Genomic DNA, 21,882 nt, shown 5'->3' on the forward strand with positions numbered 1-21,882 from the left:
AGGTCTTACTTCACCCAAGGGGCCCGTGGCTCTTGGTTGGTGGGGTCCATACCCGAATGAACATGCCTGGTGGAATCCACCGCGGGCCGGAGCGCCCCAGGTAGTAGATGAGAGTCCAGCTGCATTCTGGGACAGCGGGTGAAGCGATCTGTGCCCCCGCTTACCAGGCGATCCCTGCCGCCTCAGGTAGCCCCTGGGGATAAGGGTGTGTTGATGGGGCCCTGGTCACTTGGCGCGGTGGTCCCTCCAGCGGCCGCCTCCCCCTGTAAGCACCAGAGGGCCCGTGCCATTGTGATGTTTTGAAGCCGGGATCCTCCACCAAGTGTTGAGGGGGAGGATCTGCCTAGATGCAGAGGCAGGCGGCCCGGGCCCCAACCGCGGGCTGCCCGTTAAGCCAAGCCGCCGGGTTCCCGAATCCGCTCACCCGCGGAGGCTGCAGCTGTCTACTGTGTGTCCCTGCACCGCCCGGGAGCCGAGGGAATCCGGGCCCCGAGGCCGGTACAGGGGAAGCTCGCCCCGCCCACGGATGCGGCTGATCAGAGGTCCCGGTGCACCACACGGAGGCAATTCAAGCGAATTATGGGATAGTCGGGGGGGGGGGGTCCAGAAGCCCCCCTTCTGTGTCCGCCAGCAAAGGCTCCCGCTTCCAGGTCTCACTCTTTGCCGCTGCTGCCCCGCTCGGGTCCGTCCGCCATCTTGTTTTCTGCCGGCAGCGGCTTCTTTGCAGACTTCATCACCCTCGTTCCGGGCTTACAGCAGGTGGTAGGGGCTCATTTTCTCTTTAATTCATTGCCCAGAAGGTCCGACAGCCGCAGAGTGCATTTTCTTGAGACAGCTTACTGGTACGTCACTGTAATAGACAAGGGCTGCGGGTTCCCCACGGAGGCCTTCAGAGTTGCAGCCACATCGCTGGCGCTCCAGGCCACGCCCCATAGTAGCTTCTTCTGATGGTACTACGTGCACGACTGGTCTAAACGTATGCATGGAGCCGTGTGGGAGAAAGAAGGGGCGCAAGTTCCTGTGTATTTTTCCTAATTTTTGTTGGGAGTATGTGTACTCCCTCTTTTCATTTTTAGGGTGTATTTGCCTATTTTTAGGGAGTAAAAGTGCCCGATACAGCCTTTATCTGTAGGGCTGGTGGTTACAATATTGTTTGATTGGTCATATTTGGAAACAAAACGCTAGCATCCCAGCGCTCAACCTTGGAAACACTACTTTTGCTCACATGCCTTCTGTACCACCCCATTACACATTTCTTTACTGAATAAATCAGGTTATATAGGAACAGTGAACACTAGTACATTAAAGATGGTAAGATGAAAATGCGTAAGAAATGTGTGTTTTTCCCCCCCAAATGAACTCGAAAATGTCTGTCTATTCATTTGGTTGAACACTTCCTCTTTGCATTTCTGGAGGATTTCCCTTCAGTGACCCATCCACCATTGATACTTAACCCCATGGACCCCGGTATTCTTTTTCAATTTATTTTCTTACTGAAGTGCATTTCTCTGTTTTAAGGGCTGTGACAAAATACCCTGCCTAACCTTGGGGGCATCTAGTGGGGTGAACAACGGAGCTTAGTGCCTTCCCAAGCTAGTCGATGATGATCCCAGCAATAGTATGCAGAGGATCCCCCGGTCACCTGCACTTACTCACCGGCCGCAGGCAGAGGACGATCCCATGAGGCAATCTAAGGATACTCTCTCCTTAAGGGAGACAGATCGAGGTCCAAAACGTGGAACCTGCAACATAATGAACTCAAAGTTTAATGTATTCACTTTACCCACTCAAGTGGGTATACGGCACCAAGTTCAAAAGTGCTTTTCTTTCCTCGCCACCATTTAAAATGCCTCTATAGTTTCCATTTTCCTCTTTTTCTGGTCTCCTGGAATCCCGTTGTACATCTCCTGTCCTGGACCTTGAGTCTGTGTGTCCTATGGCCTTTCTACAGGATTGAGTATTTGTTTCATCTGTGTGCCATTGGGCATATCATATGGACTGGGGAATCTCCTCTGCATGCCCTTGACGTGTTCTCACCGGTGAACTGTTTCACATCACTGCACTCATTTTAGGCATTGTAATTTCCAGGTCTTGTCAACTCCCACTCTAGAAAAATCCCCATTCAGACAGTTCGGTCCATCTAGATGTCATGGCCCTATGACTTTCCTGACAATTATGTGTCTCGTTTTCACCTTTCTAATTGCATTTAGCTTATACTGCCGGTTGTCTAACCAATTGTTAGTTTTGCTTTGTAGCCAATATAAGTATAACTTCTAAACTACTTTTCCCCTGATTGCCAGGTCAGACTGTGTCAGTACTTCGGCCGTTCAAGATACCTTGGGGGAGGAGAACAGGCAGGGCGGGCGAGCTTCTCGGACATTCCTCCTCCCTTGACAGTGGGATCTGGAAGCCAAGCTGAGAGTGTGACTCATGGGGGAGTTGTGTGTGTGTGTGTGTGTGTGTGTGTGTGTAAGAGACTAGAAAAAAGGTGCATTTTGTGCATCGAGATCATCAGCAATTGGCATCCTAAAACCTAATTGGCAAAACATACTATTGATTACCCATCACCTTCTCGTCTGAGCAGCAATTTGTACATGCTTATCATTGCGCTGCTGTGTGTGTAGCACACTGATCTTATTGAATTTCTATGTAACTAATTTTGTCAGTATCCATTATTCTCACCACTGGACCTTTTTCTACCTTAATCTTTTCAGAAATGCAGGACAGCCATAACTCCCCAAATCTCCTCCTGCTGCCTTCTATCTCCAACCAGGCACAGAATATTTCCGATAACACCATGCTACAGCGCACTGAGCTGGAATTTGCTCCTTTGAGGTAAGAGATTGCCTTTCCCCTTTAAAGGTCAGTGGATGAAATGAATCCCTCTTGCACACTTCGTCTCGTATTGTGGTTCAATACTAAAATCTGGACAAATATATTATGTTTTTGTCCCTTGTCCAGCTGCTCTCAGAGCTAAGGTCTAGGTGGGATTCTGTTAGCGAGATTTATCATTTTTATTCTTCATCCCCTCTCCTAGTGAGACCCCCAACTCATTTTTGTGGACTACTGGACCTTTTTATTTCTACCCTGAATGAGTGGAGCCTTTTTCCACTCTTTCATTCTTATTTGCTCTTTTCTCTGTGTTTTAACTTTCTTATGGAGTCTACTTTCCTCCATATCTCTTTTAAGGCATCTGTGTTTAACTTTTGCGGCAGCACAGCTCCATATGGGTAGTGTTGCTGGGAACCCTTTGGGTTCACCTTTGAGATTCGTTCCTTATCCTCGAGTAACTACAGTTCTTAAGGATAGAGGGATACTTTGTATCCCTTCTAAAACTTTGTACTATGAGAGGTTAGCACACACCACCTTATGTGGAGTGCTAAGCGGATACATAGAATGCCCTTTCTTTCTGCTCCTGTGACATTTTAGTCTCATAGACAACTTTCTAGTTATGGCTGGTGGCAGTGGACGTGTTCTACTTCCAACTATTGTGTTCTTTTTTTTAATGCAGACTGTATTCACAGTCCCGGTTTTGCACAATAGGGTCACCTAAGTACTAACTTGGTGGCTCCTTTCTTTTTTCCCCCCATATCTAGCGTGATTGTTCTTTGTTATCCCACCATCTACCGTTCTGGGAGTGGGAGGGGGTCTGTGTTTGTGTTTTGCCTTTGGCAGGAACCCTTGGGATTCCCATCTAGTCTCTGTATATAATAGTGGTACGTGTATTACTGGGGTTCGCGGGGAGTTCCACACGCGATTGGCCCTGTGCGAGCGGGGTACATGTATTACTGGGGTTAGCGGGGAGTTCCACACGCGATTGGCCCTGTGCGAGCGGGGTACGTGTATTTCAGGGGTGCGTGGGAAGTTTCACACGCGATTGGCCCTGTGCGAGCGGGGTACGTGTATTACGGGGGTGCGTGGGAAGTTTCACACGCGATTGGCCATATGCGAGCGGGGTACGTGTATTTTGGGGGTAAACTGGAAGTTTCACACGCGATTGGCCCTGTGGGAGCGGGGTACGTGTATTACTGGGGTTCGCAGGGAGTTCCACATGCGATTGGCCCTGTGCGAGCGGGATACGTGTATTTCGGGGTGCACGGGAAGTTTCACACGCAATTGGCCTTGTGCGAGCATTGTACATGTATTTCGGGGGTGCGCGGGAAGTTTCACACGCGATTACCCCTGTGCGAGCGGGGTACGTGTATTTTGGGGGTGCGCGTGAAGTTTCACATGCGATTGGTCCTGTGCGAGCGGGGTACATGTATTTCGGGGGTGCGTGGGAAGTTTCACACGCGATTGGCCCTGTGCGAGCGGGGTATGTGTATTTCGGGGGTGCGCGGGAAGTTTCACACGCGATTGGCCTTTGCAAGCGGGGTACGTGTATTTCAGGTGTGCGCGGGAAGTTTCATGCACGATTGGCCCTGTGCGAGCGGGGTACGTGTATTATTGGAGTTTGCGGGGAGTTTCACACGCGATTGGCCCTGTGAGAGCGGGGGACGTGTATTTCGGGGGTCGCGGGCAGTTTCGCACGCGATTTCGCTGTGAGAGCGGGGTACGTGTATCCAGTGGGGTGCGCTGGGAGTCCCACACGTGAATTGGCAGTGTGGGTCCTCCCAGGTGTGCCCTCTACCCCCTCCACGGCCCCTGCAGGCAGCCCACACCACAGGGGACTACCCAGCACCCCTGGTCATGTCCCGCACGCAGCCCATCCACCATGGGCATGCCCCCCAGCCAGCCGACATGTCACCTTGCACTAGTGATCACCAACTCATGTCCCCCAGCACCCCCACCCACCCAGTATTGACGGGCACCTGCCAGCAGGCCCTGACTCATGTCTCCCCAGCACCCCCACCCAGCCAGCAGTGAGCCTCAGGCCCTGACTCATGTTCCCCAGGACCCCCACCCACCCAGCAGTGAGCCTCAGGCCCTGACTCATGTCCCCCAGCACCCCCACCCACCCAGCAGTGAGCCTCAGGCCCCAACTCATGTCCCCCAGCACCCCACCCCACCCAGCAGTGAGCCTCAGGCCCCGACTCATGTCCCCCAGCACCCCCACCCACCCAGCAGTGAGCCTCAGACCCTGTCTCCTGTCCCCCAGCACCCCCACCCACCCAGCAGTGAGCCTCAGGCCCAAACTCATGTCCCCCAGCACCCCCACCCACCCAGTTTTGAGCCTCAGGCCCCGTCTCACACCCCCCAGCACCCCACCCACCCAGCAGTGAGCCTCCGGCCCTGACTCATGTCCCCCACCCCCCCCACCCCCCTGCAGTGAGGGACACCTGCCAGCAGGCCCCGAACCATGTCCACCAGCACCCCCACCCACCCAGCATGCCACATGGCATAAAGATGCACAATCATGGCACACATCTCCACCAAAATACCACAGCACGCCACCCCAGTCTTGAGACGCAATGATTTCCCAATCCACCCCACACTGACATGCCTATCTCAAGACACAAACCAAAAGTCAACTATGTACATCAACACATGTCCGTCACACACACACACTGGTTGGCATTGATTGTGTAAACCCACATTTTCACATGCATCAAGTCAAAGAGCAAATTGCACACATGGAAGTAAAATATCAAAATGTATTCTGGACAAAAATAAAGCAATGAAATGAAGGCATAAAAAAATAGCAAACATGCATGTCCAAAAGATGAGTACATGAAAAGTATAACCAATCCAAAAGAAAAATAGTCCTAACTCTCCCTCCACCAAAGTAAATCCAAAGGAAACGTAAAAAGTAAAATCCATTAATCCATGTGAAATCCAAAGAAAAAGATCCAATAAATCCATTGTCCAACTATGTACAATGAGCCCAAAGAAAGAAAAGAAACCTATGAAAAAAACTACCTAATAAAAAAAATATATACAAATGTGTGGGGCAAATTCCAAACACCCCAAAATAAAGGAAAACGAAAATGAAACCTAACACTAAAAACTATATACAATGACGGCGGGCTAGTCCAACGGCTCACTTTCCAATTTCCCGGGCCAGGCCATCATCGAACTCCTGCTCAATGTCCTGGAGGCGGTCCTCTTCCATGGCCCCGAGGGTTTGCAGGGACGATGCCATGTTGGACTCCAACTCCCTGCGAATAACCTCGAGGCACTCAGCCCGCCTCAGTGCCCTTCGCATAGAGTTCTCCGCCCTGACCATTGTGAGTCGTGCCTCTTCTGCCCGCTGCCGCTCCACATCTATATGCTGGCCCAACCGCAGCCACACGGAAGACACACCCATTGCAGGGTCCTCCTGCCCTCTGGCCAATGCCTGCCCCTCTGATGTCGATGGCCCCAAGCCATCATTGCTCCCACCTAGAGCTTGCTGCTGCTGCTGTGTCCATGTGCCCTGTCCGATGATGCCTGCACATACTCCATCAGCTGGTCTCCAGTTGTTGTGGTGTCCACCCCTGCTGGACCGCCAACTCCCGACTGTGGCAGGGATGGGATCTCCACCAAGCTGGCTGTGTTGGTCAGGCCAGGTCCACAGGGGGCCCTGGTGGAATCTGGGCCGGAAGACGGCAGGGAGAACGACTGGCGCATAGTCTCCACAGAGGAGGAGAGGTCCGCCAAAGTGCGCGACACATGTAGGAACCCACTGACCAGGGCCCCTCCCAACAGTGCCACGTCACAATGCTGCTTTTCGTGATGGCGTGCGTGCTCCACCCCGGAAGCACGCACGTCATCACGAATGTCACGCGTGCGCAACGCGACACCAATCGGGACGGAGCCCATACGTTCATGGGACCCCTCGTCCGCAGGTAGTGGAGGGGCAGATGACGTGGCACCTGCGGACGGGCCTGGGACGGGGCATCCCTGCTCGTGCATGCAGTGGTACTACCCCCACCAGGCCCCATGTGCGGCTCAGTAGCGGGCTCCTCCTCCTCTGTGGAGACCACCAACCTGGATGTCTCCACATCGTCTTCCGCCATTGCAAGCCCCTGTGGGGGCTCACCCGGCCCTTCCGCTACAGCCGTAGTGGCAGACGCGGCACCAGTCCCCTCGCTCCCAGATGATGGCAATTCCTGGGAGGGTGGCTGGGCCGTGCGTCGCCGCCCGGTGGAGGCACCCCCGCCGCTTGGCTCCACAGCGCCGTCTCTGCCCTCTTCTTCACTTGACGCTGCGTAGAGGGAGACATAGAATACAAGCATCAGGGTACAGTACAATATTCCTCTAGACAGGAAGTAATGAGTGGCACTGTCAAATGTCTCTTCCATCCTGTCCCTCCACAATACATGGGTGAATGCACGCAACACACATGCAGAAACAGGCACGGCGCCTGCAATCAACATCAGCATCCATGTACAAGGGCCTCTTTTAACCAAAATGTTGCCTTCAAACTCGCATGTATCATGGCTCACACTGATCCCATGCACACACATCACCGGAGGATCATGCATCCTGGTTTGTACACCACAGACACAGTGGATAGACACAGTGGATACAACGGTGACCGCACTGCATGCGTGAATCTACACATCATCACGGACATGTGTCATGCATCCATGGTGTTTCAAAGTCACACACACACACACATCTCAGACACACACACATGTGCACCATACATGTACATGAGAGCAGCACCCATCCCTCACCCCCCCCTCCATGTCCAAGAACAGAGACTGGCATGCATTCATGTGTGCATTCCGCATACAGCTCCCCATGTTGCATTGGAACACATGCACCATCCATGTGGTTCACACATTACTGCTCTCACATGCATGACCATGATGTCCCTGCACACACACATCCATACACGACCTAAGTCACACATACAGGCAAGTATCAGACTACCAGCACACTGCAACATGCCCTGTCCCACACAGCAATGCTTGGCCACTTACCGCTCAACTCCAGACGGGTCTGCCTCCGAAGGATCTGGGCGTGGAGCACTGGGCCTACGTGTTCCAGGACCCTCATCTGGATGTTGCTCATGGTGACCCGGCACCCGTCTGCATACTCTGCCTTTGCGAGGCGCCGGGGCCTTGTAGAGGGTCCTGGACCTGAAGTCCTCCCAGTGCTTCCGGACGTGCTTGATGTCGCAGGTTGCCACCCCCCTCCGCGTTGATGGCAACCACTGCGTCGTCCCAGAGCCTCTCCCGTCATTCCTTGTTGGTGCGTGATGTTCCGAAGATGGCATCATAATGCCCCAGGACATGCTCCACCAGGACACCAACTTCCTTCTCACTGAAGCTGGTGGCCCTCTGCTTCTCTGGCTGGCGGTCGCCTATGGTCTCGGATGGTGTTTGCCCCGACATGGGGTCCCCCGAGGAAGGAATGGGTGGGAAACTGGGGCTGGGCTGTGGAGCGATGGTATCCCAGTCGGGAGTCTCAGTTCCAGCAGGGGTAGACACAGCAACTGGACCCCTGCAGGTGGCTGACGTGCAGGCACCAAATAGCAGGGCACGTGGACGGCAGGCAGCAGCAGATGGCTGGTGGGAGCATGCTCGGGGTTCTTGGGGGCAGGAAAATGGCCTTTTGGGCAGGAGCGTGGTCTTCCTATGTTTTCGCGTGGCCAGCTTGATACGGAGTGATTTGGCACGTGAAAAAAGTGCATGTCAGCGTGAAATCCGAGGAAAGGCCCTTAGCGTGTAAGCGACGTTTTATGCGCGTGGGCGTTCCCCACAACACGAGTGCATTGTGAATCAGCACATGAGAAAACTGCACGTCACCGTGCTATTGGAGGAAAGGGCATTAGCGCAGAAGCGCGTAAGTGACGTTGCACGTGTGGGCTGGCTTAAAAGAAACGAGTATCACGCTATTTTCTTGTACGTGCTTTTTGTGGAGAGCGAGTGGGTGATTCTTGTACTTGTCGGTTCACACGCGATTACTTCACAACGTTTCCAGTTCGTACTCCCTGTTCCCTCAGACTGTGTTCTTTTCTTCTTTTGGCGGGGGTGTTTCAAACGCGCACACGCGTGTCTTTTTCACATTCTTTTTCAAGGCAGACGGTGAGTCGCGCACGTATTTTCCAACTGTGGTTGCCCCCGTGTGTCGCGTACCCCTTCAGAGGTAATTGTAGGCTGCGTGTAACACGCGTATGCTTATTTTTTGTGTTTCTGGGTGCCACAGCGTAGTGCAGGTTCATTTTTCCACGCACGTGGTCTACCAGGGGTTGCGTGCATGTGTACTTTTGTTTTTGGGGTGCCTGTGCATTGTGTGACCCTTCATCTTCCCCCAGGGGTCACATACAGCCTTGCTAGAGCACCAGGGCATGAATTCCATCTAGTACCCTACCCCTTTCACCCCAATTTCCCAGGACAATTGTTTACTGCAACTCCCATACGTATAACATCAGTGCCATGGTTGGGAGGCGACCAAGCAGTAAGGGAGGCAAAGGTGGCCGACCTCCAAAAGGTGGACGTGGTGGGTGCGGTAGGGGACGTGGCCAGTATTTGCAGGGTGCCCCTGGAGCCCCGTGTGTGGAGGACCAATCGGGGCCACCTATGCCTCCCCCCTCCCATGGTTGTGGGAAGCGTAGCTGACACCATCCCAGCTCAGCCTTTGTTGGACCGGCCCATTTTGTCACCTGAACCGGCACAGGATGACTCCCAGGCTGACTTCCAGGTCAGCAAGTCTAATCCATGTGTGGCGGTGAAAGTTTCTGTCACCAAGCCACGTGGATCTGGGGCAGCAAGGTCATCTGCTGCCCCAAGTAGGCAGGGTGGGGAGGCTGCAGGGGCAGCTGCAGCTCAATCCACCCCTGCTCCGAGTCCCCCAGCCGGGACAGTGTCGGTCCAGGTCTATCACACTGACGTTGGCCCTGCCGACATCCCCCTGCAGCCAATGCCTGCACCAAGACCTATGGTCATTGTGCCTTTTGAGGCTTCTAGTACCCAGTCCACCTGTGCTTCTGCCCCTACTGACCAGAGCAGCATAAGCCACTCAGGATCTGCACCATCTTACAAGAAGAAGGGTGCTCTTGCACTACAGGCTGAGACCCCAGACATGGCTACACACTCCGGAACGTCAAGGAAGCCTAGCTTCAATGACGCCAAACTTGATGCACTTGTGGCCTATATGTCGGCACATAGCCGCGAAATGTTGGTGACTACAGCCTGTAAGACTATGACTGCTCAACATAGGGCCCACTGGCAGACCATCGCGGACCACATTAGTGCCCTTGGATTTGTGAGGCACACAGCTGATGATAGCTACAAGCGGTGGAATGACCTTCAACGCCGAGCAAAGAACAAGCTGGCTTCCAATCATGCCTCTACTCTGGTGACTTGCGGTGGGTCTCCATCAGAGGATGACCAACTCACTGAACATGACTCTGTTGCTGGAACCTTTGTCACAGAGGAACAGATGCAAGGCGTGGGAGACCTACCAGATTATGAGGCATTGTCCGGTGAGTGCCCATGTGTCAGGCTTTCTCAAATCTGATGTTGTCCCCGGAAGCTGCTGAACCCCCGCAGTCCCCTTTGGATGCTAACCTCTTAACTGGTATCAAACAGTTCAGTTGAGAGCACCCCCAAGGGAAAGGGGGAAAATGGGACAAAATAATAAACTTCAGGTTTTGCTCGGCTTCTTTATCTGTCAACCTGTTGGTGAAAATAACAACAAATTCACTTTAGTCACTAACCTTTGAATTCCTTGGCTCTGACTTCTCGTTATAATATTAAGTAAATAAACACGCCACCATACCTGATTATCCTCTGTGAATAACTTAGAGGACGTGTAAATTCAAATGAAGAAAACAGAAAAATAGAGTCTCAGATGCTCTTACTAATTTCTTCAATTCGGTTGTGAAAAAACTGCTAATCTCTCTCAGTTTAATGAGTTAATCTTCAAGCAGTTCCAATGTCATTTACCCAAACAACCCGCTGGAAATATTATACATGTAGTTTGTATTGATGATTTCTCGCTGCTTCAATACCAATTCCAAAAATGACACTCTGGCTATTCAAGTCAAAATGGTTTGTTTCCTGAATATATAAAAGTGTTCATTAATTGGATCTTTTGCTGGCAAAGATGATCGCTCATAAAAGAAGCGTTCTTTTAACCAGAATATGCGCATGCGTGAAGATATTGTTTACTCCTTCTAAAATGGAAGCGCACAAAAACAAGGAAAAGAGTTCAAAAATGAAACTGGCATGGGCGCATGCGTAAATGAATAGTATACCACTCTTCTTAATATGAAGTGTTCAAACAGGAAGGAGAAAGTCCTCAGTTCCGGACACTAATCCTTGAAGAGGCAGCCCAGTGATGATCACGCGCCAGGTTAGAATGTTAGTAAATTAAACATAACGCTTCAGAGTCGCATGGCTACCACACTGTCACTTGCGCAGACAGTGTAAGATTTCTAACGCTAGTCCGACGCTAATAAAAGCACTGTTACCAAAAAAGGGTACAATACTCAATATTTTATACGGCCGAAAAAACACACGACGCTAAAATGATAAACAGACCTCCACACTCCAACTAGCCAATTGCAAAAAATGTGACGCAGTTCAGTAAATTTAAATACAGTTCTAGAAGTTCAAAAATAGATTCATGAAAGAACGAAATGAACTACTATTTTAACAAAAACTAATAAAAAACAGGAACAAGTTAATTAATGGAATTAATATTTAACTCCTGCTTGAAAATCACAAAGATCCATAAAAGATAATGAATTCACTTAGCTTGCTTCTTTCTTTCACCGGAACGTTTTCTAAGTTTCTTCTTAAATCTCCAACACTTTCCAGAACCAAAATAACTAATTTTAGGCACAAGGGCCTAACTAAAGTTTTCTAAATCTTAAGAGCTTCAAACATAGGACCTTCCAGCTGGGCTTCTGACAATGAAAGGCGGTTTAGAATGTTCCAACAATGCCTTTCTGTTACTTCTGACCAATCACTGATCCTTTTGGAAGTCTCCATTTTGACTTGGGAAGCTCTCCACACTCTGCACAGAAAGTTAAGGCCCAAACCATACTTTATGTTAATCATATCCTCATTCTACCACATTCAACCAAATCCCACGAAACCTGACAGTACCCCCCCCTTAATGCCCTGTCCCAGGGCCAATTTTAGAAGGATACTTTCTATGAAATTTTGAGACTAATTGTGGTGCATGCACATTCACCTCGTCTTCCCATGTACGTTCCTCAGGTCCGAAACCTTCCCAGTCTATTAAATATTGTAGTTTCCCTCTTAACCTCCTGGAATCTACAATTCTTTTCACCACAAACTCTTCGGATGAATTCTCTAACTGAACTGGTGAAGGTGGATGTACAACTCTAGTCCCCGGAATCACAGGTTTTAATAGACTAATGTGAAAAGTTGGATGTATTTTCAAGGAAGTAGGTAGTTTTAACCGTACTGACACTGGATTGATTATCTTTTCTACTTTAAATGGACCTACAAAACGTGGAGTAAATTTGTTTTTGCCCTTAATTCTCAAATGTCTCGTCGAAAGCCAAACCAAGTCACCAACCTTATATTTAGGACCCAACCTCCTTTTTTGATCTGCAAATCTTTTGTACTTCTGTTTACTATCGAAAAGTACCCTTTTTGCTCTTTCCAAATTTTTTCTCATAGTTTTTAATCGAACCTCAACTCCAGGATTTTCTGACTCTTCAGTAATTTCAAAACTTAAAAACCGTGGGTGAAAACCTCTTCCAAGATAAAATGGAGACATGTTAGTTGAATCTTTAGCACAATTATTATAAGCAAATTCGGCAAGCCAAATCAAATCCACCCATTCTTCCCCTGCCTGTAGATAACACCTCAAATACTTCTCCAGTTCTTGATTTACTCTTTCTACTTGTCCATTGGTCTCGGGATGATAACCTGATGATAAACTGACTTCCACACCCAAATCCTTACAAAAAACCCTCCAAAATCTAGAAATAAATTGAGGACCTCTATCTGAGATAATTTGATTAGGCAGACCATGCAGTCTAACTATTTCTCGCAAAAAGACTTTGGCCAAATTGTCTGCAGTAACCTCTCCCTCCATTGGAACAAAGTGAGCCTCTTTTGACAAGAGGTCCACCACAACTAGAATAGATGTACAACCCTTGTCACAAGGAAGATCTGTAATGAAGTCCAGGGAAATTGTATGCCAAGGACGAGGTGGAATAGGCAACGGCTCCAACAACCCGACTGGTTTTCCGGTTTGACTCTTCATTTGAGCGCAAATAGCACAAGTTTTTACAAAATTTAAGATGTCCTGACGCATTTTTTCCCACCAGAAGCTCCTCCTGACCAATTCTAGCGTCTTTCTAAAACCTGGGTGTCCGGACAGCATAGATTCATGACAGTCTCTTATTACTCTCTCTCTCAATTCCAAAATAGGTAAGTAAAGTTTATTTTCAAAGAACGGCAATCCTTTCTCAATTTTTCGAACCGGATCCTTTCGGACCCATTCCTCCATTTGTGCAATTGACATGGACTTTCGAACTTCTTCCTCAACATCCTCAATTTTCTGTATTCCGGCAGAAATAAAACAGCATGGATCGATAATGGATATCATCTCCTTTTCTGATTCCATCTCACTTCCAGGAAATTGACGTGATAAAGCATCAGCCTTTCCATTAAGCCTACCTGGCTTAAATGTCACTACAAAATCGTAATCAGCAAAGAACAATGACCATCTTAACTGCCTTGGTGTGAGAGTCTTGGCTGATTTCAGAAAAAGCAAATTTCTATGGTCTGTTAACACAGTCACTGTATGTCTTGCTCCTTTTAAAAAATGCCTCCACTCTTCAAAAGCAAACTTGATTGCCAATAATTCTCGATCTGAGATCGTATAATTTTGTTCTGCCATAGAGAATTTTTTAGAATAGTAAGCCACTGGATGAAGTTGTCCGGTCTCTCGATGTCTCTGAGAAAGAACAGCCCCCATGGCAAGATTCGATGCATCCGCTTCTACATAAAAAGGCTGAGATGGATCTGGATGAATTAAAATAGGGGCCGAACTGAACCTTTTCTTTAATTCTTGAAATGCCTCCTCTGCCTCTGTCGACCACACAAATTTGGCACCTTTCTTTAAAAGTTTTGTTATGGGAGTAATCAATCGAGAAAATCCTTCAATAAATCTTCTATAAAAATTCGCAAAACCTAAAAAGCTTTGAATTTCTTTTACTTTCGTTGGTGTTGGCCAATCCGTGATGGCTTGAACTTTGTTCGGATTCATCTCCAATCCCTTGGGAGAAACAATGTATCCTAAAAATTCCACTGAATTAGTATGAAACTGAGATTTTTCTAATTTAGCAAACAAATGATTCTCTTTGAGTCTTTGTAGAACCTTTCCCACATGAATTTTATGCGACTCTAAATCCTGAGAATAAATCAAAATATCATCAATGTATACTACTACGAATATATCTAAAAAATCTCTTAAAATTTCATCCATAAAGAATTGAAAGGCAGCTGGAGCATTGCATAAACCAAAAGGCATCACCAAGTACTCATAAAGCCCAAATCGGGTTTTGAATGCCGTCTTCCACTCATCACCCTCCTGGACTCTCACCAGATGATAGGCACCACGTAAATCTAGTTTGGAAAAAATTGTGGCTCCCTGGACCTGATTCAAGATTTCCGAAATTAGAGGGAGAGGATACTTGTTTTTGATTGTAATTCTATTCACAGCTCTATAATCAATGCATGTTCTGAGAGACCCATCTGGCTTTGGTACAAAAAATAATGGAGATGCGGCTGGAGATTGAGAATGACGAATAAAACCTTTAGCCAAATTTTCTGCAAGGTACTCTTTAAGATAATCATTCTCCTTTTCAGTTAATGCATACACTCGACTACTTGGTAAAACCGCCCCGGGCTCCAAATCAATTTTACAGTCAAAACTCCTATGTGGAGGTAATTCTCCTGCCTCCTTTTCATCAAACACCTCCTTGTACCCTTGATAACACTCCGGAAGATGTCCTAACACCGCTCCTATATTATGTCCTGTAATACCTGCATCAGTCAGAAAAGAGGAAACTAAACCTTGTGTTTCTTCCCTCCCAGGATTACCTTTCAAAAGGCAATTTTCTAAACAGAAACTAGACTGTAATTCTACCACTCGTCTACTCCAATCAATGTGAGGATTATGCAAGGTTAGCCATGGCATGCCTAAAATTATTTTCAAAATTGGTGTATCAATTAAATCAAATGAGATTTCTTCTCTATGACCTCCAAATAATTCCATAACCAAGACACCAGTTTCATGAGTTATAGGACCTGATGAAAGAGAAGTTCCATCTACAGCCCGAACTTGTTCCACAACTTCCTTCCTCACTAGTGGTATTCCCAATGCCTTAGCTACTCCCCAATCCATAAAGTTCCCGGTGGCTCCTGAATCAATCACTACCGGTCCATACCCTTTCTTTTCCTCCTTCAAATACAAGGATACATTTACAGTTATATGTGGAACCGCTGACTGAACTGTATTTGCAACCTGCTGTGCTTTTCCTCCGGCTGATGAAAATTTTTTGGGTGTAAAGGGACAATTTCCTAAAAAATGACCGCCCCTACCACAATATAAACACAAATTATTCTCACGCCTCCTAGTTTTTTCCTCTTTTGATAAAGGACCTTTTATTCTAATTTGTTGATCATTCACCCTTGGTTTCACTTCTTTACTACCCACCTCAAGCTTTGAACGCTCTCCTCTAATGACTGACCTCACCTCCCCCTGAGTACAACGACGCCTTTCTGCTTTCCTTTCACTTATACGATAGTCCAACTGAACTACTAAATCAATCAATTCCTCACAAGAAGAAGGGCGTTGGACTACACTGGACAAGGCATCCTTCAACTCCTCCTTGAGGCCTCTATAAAAAAGAGAAGACCTCTTCTCTGCTGGCCACTGGGATTCTAAAACCAAAGACCTAAACTGTGTGATATATGTAACCAAGTCTCTGTTTCCTTGACGCAAATCTAATAATTCACCATCAATTTCTAAGGACAGTTGTCTTTTATCAAACATTTTCTTAAATTCTTCCATAAAAAGAGAAACATTTTTTAAAGATAAACTCTTCTGCCTAACCAATAAACCTGCCCAAGTAGAAGCCTCTCCAGATAAATAAGACATCATAAAAGTAACTTTGGAAGCATCAGAAGGAAATAGTTCAGGCCTACTAAGAAAGTGCAACTCACATTGGGTTACAAATGTCTGAAATTTACTTGAATCTCCGTAGTAACGCTCTGGAGCTGCCAAAGGTACTGGCATAACTAATACCCTAAAACCTCCCTCTGCCCCATCACCTCTACCCACACCTCTCTCCTCACCAACCCTTACCAATTCCGGGGGAAATTCTTCTCTCCCAATTCCCTGCGTCTGTGCCATCTTTTCACTTAACTCATCTACTCTTTGTCCTAATTTTTTATTCTCTTGATATGCCACCTTTAATTCTTCCTGTAATTCCCTCACTAAAACACTTAACGCTTCCATTGAGAACTCGGGGTTCATGACAGCTTAGGAGGACTATTTTTTCTGGCCTTTCATTCTGTCAGGCTTTCTCAAATCTGATGTTGTCCCCGGAAGCTGCTGAACCCCCGCAGTCCCCTTTGGATGCTAACCTCTTAACTGGTATCAAACAGTTCAGTTGAGAGCACCCCCAAGGGAAAGGGGGAAAATGGGACAAAATAATAAACTTCAGGTTTTGCTCGGCTTCTTTATCTGTCAACCTGTTGGTGAAAATAACAACAAATTCACTTTAGTCACTAACCTTTGAATTCCTTGGCTCTGACTTCTCGTTATAATATTAAGTAAATAAACACGCCACCATACCTGATTATCCTCTGTGAATAACTTAGAGGACGTGTAAATTCAAATGAAGAAAACAGAAAAATAGAGTCTCAGATGCTCTTACTAATTTCTTCAATTCGGTTGTGAAAAAGCTGCTAATCTCTCTCAGTTTAATGAGTTAATCTTCAAGCAGTTCCAATGTCATTTACCCAAACAACCCGCTGGAAATATTATACATGTAGTTTGTATTGATGATTTCTCGCTGCTTCAATACCAATTCCAAAAATGACACTCTGGCTATTCAAGTCAAAATGGTTTGTTTCCTGAATATATAAAAGTGTTCATTAATTGGATCTTTTGCTGGCAAAGATGATCGCTCATAAAAGAAGCGTTCTTTTAACCAGAATATGCGCATGCGTGAAGATATTGTTTACTCCTTCTAAAATGGAAGCGCACAAAAACAAGGAAAAGAGTTCAAAAATGAAACTGGCATGGGCGCATGCGTAAATGAATAGTATACCACTCTTCTTAATATGAAGTGTTCAAACAGGAAGGAGAAAGTCCTCAGTTCCGGACACTAATCCTTGAAGAGGCAGCCCAGTGATGATCACGCGCCAGGTTAGAATGTTAGTAAATTAAACATAACGCTTCAGAGTCGCATGGCTACCACACTGTCACTTGCGCAGACAGTGTAAGATTTCTAACGCTAGTCCGACGCTAATAAAAGCACTGTTACCAAAAAAGGGTACAATACTCAATATTTTATACGGCCGAAAAAACACACGACGCTAAAATGATAAACAGACCTCCACACTCCAACTAGCCAATTGCAAAAAATGTGACGCAGTTCAGTAAATTTAAATACAGTTCTAGAAGTTCAAAAATAGATTCATGAAAGAACGAAATGAACTACTATTTTAACAAAAACTAATAAAAAACAGGAACAAGTTAATTAATGGAATTAATATTTAACTCCTGCTTGAAAATCACAAAGATCCATAAAAGATAATGAATTCACTTAGCTTGCTTCTTTCTTTCACCGGAACGTTTTCTAAGTTTCTTCTTAAATCTCCAACACTTTCCAGAACCAAAATAACTAATTTTAGGCACAAGGGCCTAACTAAAGTTTTCTAAATCTTAAGAGCTTCAAACATAGGACCTTCCAGCTGGGCTTCTGACAATGAAAGGCGGTTTAGAATGTTCCAACAATGCCTTTCTGTTACTTCTGACCAATCACTGATCCTTTTGGAAGTCTCCATTTTGACTTGGGAAGCTCTCCACACTCTGCACAGAAAGTTAAGGCCCAAACCATACTTTATGTTAATCATATCCTCATTCTACCACATTCAACCAAATCCCACGAAACCTGACACCATGCAAGTGTCTGTAATCCATGTGTATGTTTCTTGGGTGATGTGTAATGATTGAGTGCCAGGTCAGGGTGTGTACTCCTGAGTGGTATGGGTCACCCATGTGCTTCCTCCAAACCATTCCCCGGCCTTGGGTTTGGGTATGACAGTATCCCTTCTGACCACAGTAGCCAATGAGCGCCACATTACTGCAGTTGCCCTTGAACTGTCATCTTGCAACAACATTGTTCTGATTTTTCAGTGTTCATTCAGCCTGATTGTTTCAATCCTCCCATTTTTGCAACACATTTTTCTGCCCTAATGCCACATATGTGACATGCTTCTGTCATAGATTACAACCCACATTGTCCCACCTTTATTACCTTGTTATGGGAATGATTTGACCATTCAGGCTGATTGAGTAAGGGCCTGCTCACATTAATTTTTGGGGCCTGTTTGAATGTGGAACATGATTGTTGTTTCCTCTCATGTTGAAGTGACCAACCATTGATGTATCCATCTGCCTGCCATCACTGTATTATTGCACACCGGATGTGTTGCACTGTGTGGCACATGTGTATTTTGTCACACTATTTTGCATTTTTCATCCCATCATGTCCATCTAACATGGATGGGTGACAGTACTCATTTGCTGACATATGGCTGTACTTGTCAAATGTACCATGGCTATGCTACGTGCCATCTGTGTGCTGGCATGTGTCATGTATGTGGATTGCCCATGCCACTCACAAGCTAATCAGTGATGCCAGTGCTAGCACATGTGTTGATTTTCCATCTTGGAGTCCTCAGTATCTGCTTTTTGCCTCCCCTTCCAACTCATTGAAAGTGCATGCATGCCAGGGATATAGTCGTGTGGGACATGTGTTGTTCATGTACTGGATCTCTGCCTTGTCAGGTCTATGTGTGTGCTATGGTGCTCATGCCTGTTTCCATTTGTTGTCTTTCATGTTTTTGCAGGTGATGACGCACTTGATGCTGTTGAGGTGGAGGAGATGGTGCAGACCCAGGAGGAATCTCAGCCACGACCTGGGCACCAGTGGAGGACATGGTGTGGTGGTGGGTGAAAACCCTATCCTACTGCAGACCATACTGTCCACTGGTGTCTCTGGGTGCACCTTCCCAGACCTCTATGATTCAGGTGCTGAATCGGACAGTGGGACTTATGTGCTGTCGCAGGTGAGTGTTTCTGGCAGGGATGCTGTTCTGTCCAACCCACCTGCACCGGGGGTAGGCCCCTCTATGGGGATATATCAGTGTTGGTAACTCCACCTTTGGCAGTTACGGATGCAGGGTCACACTCCACTACATCTGATCCTGTTCCTGGGTCAGCAGATCAGAGGGGGAATGCAGTCCTGCAGCCTCAGGCAGTGCCAGCACAGCAAGGTGCAGATCGCCTTGCCCCAAACAGGTGTGGTGCCCGCCGATGTGGTGGCCGTACGCCACCAGGCAATACTGTATGGGAAAACTCCATTTACAGTATAGCAGCACAACAGAGTGAAATGATGGCTCAGGCAATGGAGAGGGTGGCCACTTCCATTCTCCCCCCTGAAAGGCAGATGGAGCAACAACAGCAGGCAACAGACTTCATTTGCCAATCACACAGGGAAGACATGTTGGCGTCCAACAGGGACCGACGGGCGGCACTGGAGACTCTGCGCGAAGCCATATCTGTAGAGTCACAGGGCCACAGCGAAGCCCTGAGGTTAGAAGTCCATTTCCTCAGGGAGACTCTGGGTGAACTTGAGGCTTCCCGAAATTTTAGGTCAGAACAGCAGCTGGAGCAGTTCACACGTTCGCTCTCAGCTGAGCTGCAGGCAACTCATGAGGAGATCCGGGCATCACGCAAGGCCATGCGTGCAGAAATGCAGGCAACCCGTGAGGTGCCGCTTGGGGATCTCGTACTATCATCCTCCAGAACGAGACCTTCCACACCCGCATGCTTGCTGCCATGGAGGACCATACCAGGGCTTTGCGTGGGCTGCCTCCCATAGTACCGCCACCTCCTGATGTAGCAGCACAGCAGAGGGTGAAGAGAGCAACAGCAGTTCTCCCACATTGGTGTAGCCGTGCAGGCCATGAGCCCATGGAGGTATTTTGTTTTCGCAACATCCACGCAGGTGGGTGTTGGTGTGCACCCTGTCCGAAATACCTCCTGGGTGCGCCCCCCCCCCCCGGTCCACACATGGCCATTTTTGATTTTTGTATTTTTTTACAGTGTGTTGCCTTGTGTGGCTCCCGTGGGCATCCACTGTGTACTCCAGCTGGGCACATGCAGGCTTGTCCTGTCTTTGGGTTAGATGCTTGGGGTCATGACACACACCACTCCTGCTTTCCCTTTCCATGGGCTTGCAAAGGGTGTGACCAAGTGACAGTGACTTACACAGTGACATTGGGCTCCCATGAGCTGTGTGGGCAGTCTGTAGTCAAAACTGTGTGGACATCCCTAGTGGGGAATGTTGTTGTATTGAACACTGCATGGTGTATTGATATGTGCTTGTGCATCCATGTCTTCCTCCTTATTCACAGGTACCTTCTTCATGTCTTCACAAGGCCGTCTCCTTTGCAGATGCAGTTCGTTGTATGCAGTACACTGACACATTTGCCTGACAGCAACACTCTGCAGTTGGAAGGGGTCGATGTGCTGGCTTATTCACGTTGTAAGCCTTGCACTACTTTGATTTTGTACTGTCATATTTTGCCACTGTTTCATCCTGTGTTGCTGTATTGTGTTGCTGGTAAGTATTTGATCATGTGTGCTGTTTGTTATTGATTACTGAGAGCATATTGTCTGTGGCCTGTTTACATTTGGGACACTGCACTTTGTGACACTTGTTTCATGTGTTGTGCATTCATGTGGTTGCTTTCACATTGCATGACATGCCATGGTGTGTTGGGTAGCTGAGATGGGACATGGCACTATTTCCATGTTGTATTTTGCAAGGGGGTAGTCATTCATGCAGCATAGATGTGTGTCTTTTTGTGACACAGCATTGGTTGTCTTTCAGTAGGTAGGGATGCACACAATGTAACACTTCCAGGTGACCAATCTCAGGCTGGTATGTTTGTGACAGTTGACTGTCCCTTATGTCATCATCATTGATTGTCAGCTGGTATGTGCCAGGGCTGTGTGCACTCCACAGGGGTGTGATTTTTGGTGAAGTAATTAGCCACCAGCTGCGTACGGGCTGTCTCACCACGTGCCCTTTCCCCTCCCATTCGCAGCGGCCGTGCATGTGGTTGGGGATGTGGGGGCACCACCATGTCCACCGGCGGGTTGCAACATTGTGCAGGCACATGCTGCCACTATGATCCTGCACACTACTGGGGGCGCGTATAGCAGCTGCCCACCAGAGCGGTCAAGGGAGCGAAAGCGTGACTTGAGCACTCCGAATGTGCGCTCCACTATGCCCTGGGTTGCAATATGGGCTGTGTTGTATCTTACCTCGAGTGGTGTGGTGGGGTTTCGAATTGGCGTCATCATGTGGGTGCTCAGAGGGTAGGCACTGTCCCCTGGGGAGGTGATGATGGGTATCATTAGTGGGGTTGTGACATTACTCAGTATCTGACATGCATGCATGTGCAGAGGCATTTATACTCACCAAGCAGCCATGTATCGCCATGCTGCCCAGCTTCTAGGTCCCGGTTTAAGGATGACATTCTGAAAATGAAACTGTCATGGGTGGACCCTGGATAGTTGGCATATACTGAGGTGATGATTCCCTTGGCATCACATACTACCTGCACGTTGATGGAATGCCAGTGCTTGCGGTTTCTATAGATGTGCTAAATTGCCCTGGGAGGACGTAGAGCCACATGGGTGCAATCAATG

General features: G+C 47.8%; 1 protein-coding gene across 2 annotated transcripts in view; it reads left to right on the plus strand.

The window, feature by feature from the left end:
* ALMS1 (ALMS1 centrosome and basal body associated protein) overlaps positions 1-21,882 on the plus strand; it is a 417,466-nt gene that overhangs the window by 32,863 nt on the left and 362,721 nt on the right. For both annotated transcript variants that reach the window (XM_069632315.1, XM_069632316.1), the window contains exon 4: positions 2,715-2,835. In XM_069632315.1, the coding sequence (XP_069488416.1) occupies positions 2,715-2,835 (121 nt within the window). The remainder of the gene's footprint in view (positions 1-2,714; positions 2,836-21,882) is intronic.

Source organism: Ambystoma mexicanum, chromosome 6q (genome assembly GCF_040938575.1).
Source record: "Ambystoma mexicanum isolate Mex_15411 chromosome 6q, UKY_AmexF1_1, whole genome shotgun sequence".
In the NCBI taxonomy this organism is placed as follows: Eukaryota; Metazoa; Chordata; class Amphibia; order Caudata; family Ambystomatidae; genus Ambystoma; species Ambystoma mexicanum.